This window comes from Chiloscyllium plagiosum, chromosome 3 (assembly GCF_004010195.1).
Source record: "Chiloscyllium plagiosum isolate BGI_BamShark_2017 chromosome 3, ASM401019v2, whole genome shotgun sequence".
NCBI lineage: Eukaryota > Metazoa > Chordata > Chondrichthyes > Orectolobiformes > Hemiscylliidae > Chiloscyllium > Chiloscyllium plagiosum.
In genome coordinates this window covers 42,522,824-42,529,862 of record NC_057712.1, presented here as the reverse complement: position 1 = coordinate 42,529,862, position 7,039 = coordinate 42,522,824, and the positions used below count along the sequence as shown (strand labels likewise).

The 7,039-nt window shown below is 39.7% G+C and overlaps 1 protein-coding gene across 6 annotated transcripts in view; it reads left to right on the top strand.

The window, feature by feature from the left end:
- The window catches only part of dst (dystonin), a 642,458-nt gene that overhangs the window by 632,885 nt on the left and 2,534 nt on the right, over positions 1-7,039 (top strand). For all 6 annotated transcript variants that reach the window (XM_043681258.1, XM_043681269.1, XM_043681284.1 and 3 more), the window contains one exon: positions 4,332-4,455. In XM_043681258.1, coding sequence (XP_043537193.1) covers positions 4,332-4,455 — 124 coding nt within the window. The remainder of the gene's footprint in view (positions 1-4,331; positions 4,456-7,039) is intronic.

The following is a 7,039-nucleotide window of genomic DNA, read 5'->3' as shown; positions in this document are numbered from 1 at the left end:
TTATGGCAGATATAATCTGCAGTAACCCTTAAACTCTCTTTAAACTCCCACATCTGACAAGAAGTACATATCACTGCAAAGGCCATTTTTGCTCCTTCACAATCTACAGACCCAGAAAATAGCCCCATTTTATTCCTCTACAAACACTGCCCCAGGTTAAATTAATAGCTATGGCTTGTATTTTAAGTTTAATCAAGAGGCTTATATTTTAAGTTTAATCAAGAGATTTATCTCCAAAATCATATAATCAAGAAAGAACCCACTGTACTCACTAATACAGCCTTTCTCTTGAACTTCGCCCAACAGTTCCTCCAAGATTAGTTGTGAAATTCACTGTTTGTTAATTTTCCCAGATGCACTCCAAGGTCCAGCGATACATGAATTCAAACAGCAAAGACAAACAGCAAAGAACTGTGCAGGTTCTCTCTTTCTCTCTCTCTCTCCCCCCTGCACTGTCCTCACCATGTGCTTCCTTTGTCTGCTCTTCTCCCTTTTAAAACTGCTGTTGTTTTGACTTTTGTTTTTCCAAAGTTCCAAAACAATGCAACAGCATATAAAACAGTAATTGCTGCTCCTGGAATTCGAGGGAATCACCACCAACACCTACAATACCACAGCCTTAAATGTATACAAAAACTCTGGCCTCCCAGCTGTCTATAGCATCGAGTTCTAAAGACCCTCAAACCTCTGAGAGAAGAAATTCCCCCTCACCTCTGTCTTTGTTCTGAGACTATGCCCTTGGTTCTAGACTCTCCTATGAGGAGAAATATTTACACTGTCAAACCCCTGAAGAATCCTGTATGTTTCAATGAGATCACCTCTCATTCTTCTAAACTCCATTGAATAGAGTCCCAACCTGTTTAGCCTTTGCTCATAAGACAATCCCTTCAAGAATCATCTTAGTGAACCTTCTCTGAACTGCTTGCAATGAAGCTATCTTTCATTAAATAAAGGGATCAAAGCAGTTCACAGGACTCCAGATGTGGTCTCATTAGCAACTTGTTCAATTACAGTAAGACTTTCCTACTCTTACAGTCCAATCCAATTAAAACAAGGGCCAACATTTCATTAGCCCTTCTGATTACCTGCTCCATTTGTGAGCTAGCTTTCTGTGTTTCGCGGACAAGTATCCCAAGGCCCTTTGCGTTGCAGCTTACTGTAACTGTTCTCCATTTAAGTAATACTTCTGTTCTCCCTTCCAAAAGGAAAACTTCATATTTTCCCATAATGTACTCCATTTGCCAACTTTTTGTCCATTTGCTTAACCTTCTGTTTATCATTTTTCATATCCCCTTCGCACTTTGCCTTTGCACCTATTTTTGTGTCATTGTAATTGTCATATTTTGTATCATTTGTTGTAATTTTCCAAAAATCCTTGGATTCTGGAGAATTACAGGAGAAATGGAAAGCTCCCTATGTGACACCCCTGTTCCAAAAGGAAGGAAGCATAAAGTGGGTAACAATAGGCTGACTTCGCCTAACAATGATTGTTAGGAAAATGTTGGAATCAATTATTAAGGAAGTAGAAGTAGCACATTTGGAAATTGGGACACCGCAACCAATGGTTGAGGAACAAGAGGAGAAATTGTTGCAAGTGGTTCTCTGACTAGAGATGATTAGATAGATAAGAATGGAACCATGTGAGAGTAATCCCATCCAACTTGGATATTGGACATATGGTGGAGTGGTCAACTATTTTACAAGCTGTTGAACATTCAGGTCGGGTTTGAGTATCATTGTTACAGTCATTGATTCACCCTACTGTCAGTGATCCAGACTTCTGGTCCATCATCTGGGCACATTATGAATGTCTCATTGTGAAACCACTCCAAATACATTAAGCTGAGAGAGCATGTGAAAAGGAAAATAAGACAGAGAGAGAGAATAGTAAGACATTGAAGGACAGTTACAAACAAAGAGGATGATATTATTCTGGGATCCAGGGCAAGGTTGAACGCTTAGTAACTTTGTAACTGTGCTTCGATAAAATATCAATAGAAACATGTGGTAGAGGTAAGTTGTGAGCATTTGTTTTTCAGACTGAGGGATAGTAGACAGTGATGCTCCCCAAGCATCAGCGCAAGGACCACAGCTGTTTCTGGTAAATTACTTCAATATTGGAATACAGAGCAAAATTTCAAACCTTTCTAATAACTACAAACTTGAAGGAATGGCAAAGCGTGAGGGTGATACCAATCGCTTGCAACAGGACACACATAAGCTGGCACAATGGACAGGGAATTGTGAGGTGATGCATTTTGGCAGAAGGGATACAGCAGCATCGTGTAGATTTAATGACACAGTTGTAAAGAGTGCATGGCCAGAGAGACTTGAAGATCCGTTTGCATTGACCTTTGAAGGTGAGGGAACACATTAAGAGAGTAAATATCACAACATTTGGAATTGTGAGCTTCATAAAGGTCTGCATTTGATCCCAAGTAGAGTAGTTCATCCATTTCTGGTCATCACACTTTAGGAAGGATGTGAGAGTTCACGAGAGGAAGTTTGCCGGAATGTTTCCAGAGATGATGGATTTTAGTCACAAGGTTATGTCAGATAAGCTGGGCTTGTTCTCCTTGGAGCAAAAGAACCTTGAGGGGAAATTTGATAGAGGCCTATATGATAATGACAGGTTTAGATATAGTAAGACAAAGGAAAACCATTCCCATTAACTGATTGTAAAGAAGCAGGGTACACAGACTTAAGATTTTGGTCAAGAGATTCAGAGGGTTTGTGAGGAAGAATTCATTTTCTGCAGACAATGGTAATGACTCACTACTTACAAGGATGGTGAAAGAAAGAGATGATTAATATTTTAAGAAGAAAACTGGATGGACACCTGAAGGCAATGAGCTCATAGGGCTACAGGGATAGATTGGGGGAATGGGAGTAACTGAACTGCTCTGCAGAAAGCTAACAAACATGGGCCAAATGGCATCCTCTTGGGCCATAATAACTTTAAACTTTGAACATAAAGTCAGCTTTAAATATTTATGGTTGTACTGTAGTACTGTAACAATATTAAATGAAGAAAAGTGAGTACAATGATGATACTCTATTTGATTTCCAGAACCACTTGCATTGAAATATAACTGGCAGACAGAACAATCCTGTGAATTTGACTTTTCAGGAACGTATGCACAAGTATAGTTACCATGAATTAATGTCTGATCTTCTAATTGTGTCTGCAGACCTTCTGCAGTGATCTTAACATGTAATTTGGCCTCTTTGGTCTGTCTTTGAGTTTATAACAACCATGACAGGTTAAATTGCCACAGGAGCAACCTGCTGTCAGATGTGTGTATTCTGTATCAAGGCCGGTGAATAGTGCGTTGAAATAAAAAAAAGAGGTTTAAAATGTTTTCCACCAGATTGACATTTATATCGTACAATGAATAATTGGAACAACACATTTACAGAGAATGATGGCATTATAAAAATGCTTTGCACCATCCTTTCAAGAGGTGTTTGGATAAAATCCTGTCCACCCTTCCTCCTTCTGCAGTAAGACTGCCCCCTAGTGGTCACCTCATATTGCACATAAGCTGTTTCATTTACTCCAAAGTCAAATAATCAATTTTAACTAAAGATGTGGCATTCCAAATTTAGCTGTGTGAATTTTTTTTCTAGTGGTTTACTTCAGGTATTTTAAAACAAGATGTAGAATTATATTGGGGAGATCTTTTGAATGTTGGAAGGTAATATAATACATGGAAAAAATGCATTGTGCACTATCATTCTTTGAATGAAGTTACATCCTACTAATAACTTCTTCTCTGGTCTGGATGGATAATGAATCTTCAATCAAGGTTTTTATGCATGCCTCAAGTATGTATGCCAAATAGACAGAAGTGTTTTCTGTGCCAGCATTCCCCCCAACCCTTTATAGCAGAATGTCACTGACATTAGGATAAGTGCTACATTCTTCACGAATGACCTTTTGTCTCCAGAGTTAATTTATTTACTGTGTTAATTAACCAATTCAAAAGGTTAGTCCTTTGAAGCAGCAGATAGATATTACATTCTTTCGGTCCCGTACAAATCATCCTAACATTCAATATGCATTAAATTAGAAAGGAAATTAATCATATTCATATACTGTATTGGACAGAGCCAATTGGTGTCATGCTTAACTGATGTGTATATAATTCTTTAAAGTACATCGCTGGCCAAATTTGATAAGAGAACAACAAAGTTCTGACATACTTAGGAATACTTTGTGGGAATGAGGTCAATATTTCAAGTGACAATTCACATATCTGCTACATCTCAAAGATATTTGCACCCCAGTAGAAAAATATTCATTTATTTCTCTGTACAACCTAATTTAGGTAGCCCCTATCCAGGGAAGCAAACTGCGACCGCCTGGATATTTGTCTGGAAAAAGTTTCCACTCTGGAGATGAAAGCAATGTAACATCAACTCCTCCTTCTAGAGGGAGGTCACAAATACCGGGTAAGTCTTTATGATTCATGCCCCTCATGATTTTTTAAATCTCTATAAGGTCACCCCCTTAGTCTCCAACAGTCCAGGAAAACAAAGCCCCAGCCTATTCAGCCTGTCCCTCTAACTCAAGCCCTCTAATCCTGGCAACATCCTTGTAATTCTTTGCTGCATCCTGTCAAGTTCAACAACATCCTACCTACAACTGGGCAACCAGAATTGTGCACCATATTCCAAAAGTGGTCTCACCGATCACCATTTACTGTATACCTGCCCTGGTTTGCCTTACCAAAATGCAACACCTCACACTTATCAAAATGAAACCCCAAATGCCACTCCTCGATCCATTGGCACATTTAATCAATGTCCCATTGTACTCAGAGATCATCTTTACTGCCCACAATCACACCATCTGTTTTGGTGTTATCTGCAAACTTACTAACCATACCTCCTATATTCACACACAAATCATTTATATATGACGAAAAGCAGTGGATCCAGCACTGGTTCTTGTGACACAGCACTGATGACATGCCCCCAGCCTGAAAAGAATTCCTCCACCACCACCCTCTGTCTCTTACTTTCAAGTCAATTTTGTATTCAATTGGCTAGCTTCCTCTGGATCCCATGTTAGTAACCAGTCTACCATGTGGTAGAACACCTCGCTGAAGTCCATATACACAACATCAATCACTCTTCTATCATCAACCTTCTTTGTCACCTCTTCAAAAAACTCAATCCAAGTTAATGGCACACAATTTCCCATGCACAAAACCATCTTGGCTATGCTTAATCAGTCCTTGCCTTTCCAAGTATATGTAAATCCTGTCTCTTCAAATCCCCTCCAACAACTTGCCCACCACCAATGTTAGGCTCACTGGTCTATAGTTCCCTGGCTTTTCCTTCCCATCTTTCTTAAATAGTGGTACCACATTAACCTTCAGTCTTCCAGCACCTCATCTGGGGCCATCGATGATACAAATATCTCAGCAAAAGTCCCAGCAATCTCTTCCCTAGCTTACCACAAAGTATGGGAAACACCTGATCAGGTCCCAGGGATTTATCTACCTTTTTTTGTTTTAAGACCTCCTTCTTTTCTGGAAAATGCGCATTTTTCAAGATATCATTATTTATTTCCCCAGGTTCTCGAGCTTTCATGTCCTTTTCTATAGTAAATACTGATACAAAATACGCATTTAGTTTCTAACCCATCTCCTGTGGTTCCACACATTGATGGCCTTGTTGATCTTTAAGGGGCTGAATTCTCACCCTAGTTACTGTTTTACTCTTAATATATTTATAGAATCTCTTTGGATTCTCCTTAATATTACTTACCAAAGCTATCTCATGTCTCTTTTTTGCCCTCCTGATTTTCTTCTTAAGTATATTCCTACTGCCCTTATACTCTTCTAGGAATTCAATCGATCCCAGTTATTGATACCTGATAAATGCTTCCTCTTTCTTGACCAGAAACTCAATTTCTCTAGTCATCCAGCATTCCCCAAACCTATCAGCCTTGTCCTTCACACTAACATAAACATACTGTCTCTGAACTCTCGTTGTCTCATTGTGAAAGCCTCCTACTTCCTACCCATCCTTTTATCTGAGAATAGCCTTCCCCCCCCCCCCCAAAAAACTTGTGAAAGTCATGGGATTATAATCTTACCATTTTCTATATTCATAGAGTAGATGTGGAAACTTCTCAGGAAAATAAATGCTGTAGAAAGATATCACACCTGATATCTTCACTGCCAAGGATGATATGAATCCTAGGAGCATACAGTTCAAAAGAGGCCCTTCAGCCCATCAAGTCAATATAGCCAAAAAACTACACTGGACTCATTTTCCAGCATGAGACCCATAGCCTTCAACATTATGACACCACAAGTGCTCATCCAAGTACTTTTTAAAGATTGTGACATTACTTGCCTTTACTATCATCCCAGGCAGTGCATACCAGACCCTCACCACTCTCTGGGTGAAAAACTTTTCCTCAAATCCCCTCTAAACCTCCTGCTTTTTACTGTAAAGGTGTGTCCCCTATTATATTGACCCTTCAATGAATGGGAACAACTGCTTTCTATCTCTGTACATATCCCTCATAATCTTCTGTATCTCTATCCGATTCCCCTTCAACCTTTTCTGCTCCAAAGAAAACACCTGAGTTATATCCAGCCTCTCTTCATAGCTGAAATGCTCCATCCCTGGCAACATCCTGGCGAACCTCCACTACACTCTCTCGTACAGTCACAGTGCCCAGAACCGCACACAGTACTCCAGCTGTGACCTCATCAAAGGTCTGCACAGCTACAACATGACCTTCGTGCTTTTATAACCTATGCTTCAACGATGTCCCTTATGCCACTTTAACTACCCAATTATGCTGCTGTGGAACCTTCAAGGAGCTGTGGATAAACACTCCAAAATCTCTCTGTTCTTCTGAGCTTCACAGTGTACTGTCATTCATTAAATACTCCCTTGTCTTGTTGTTACTTCCAGAGGGCATCACCTCACACTTATCAAGGTTAAAATTCCATCTGCCACTGCACTGCCCATCTGACCAATCCATCTATATTCTCCTGTAACCTAAGACCTT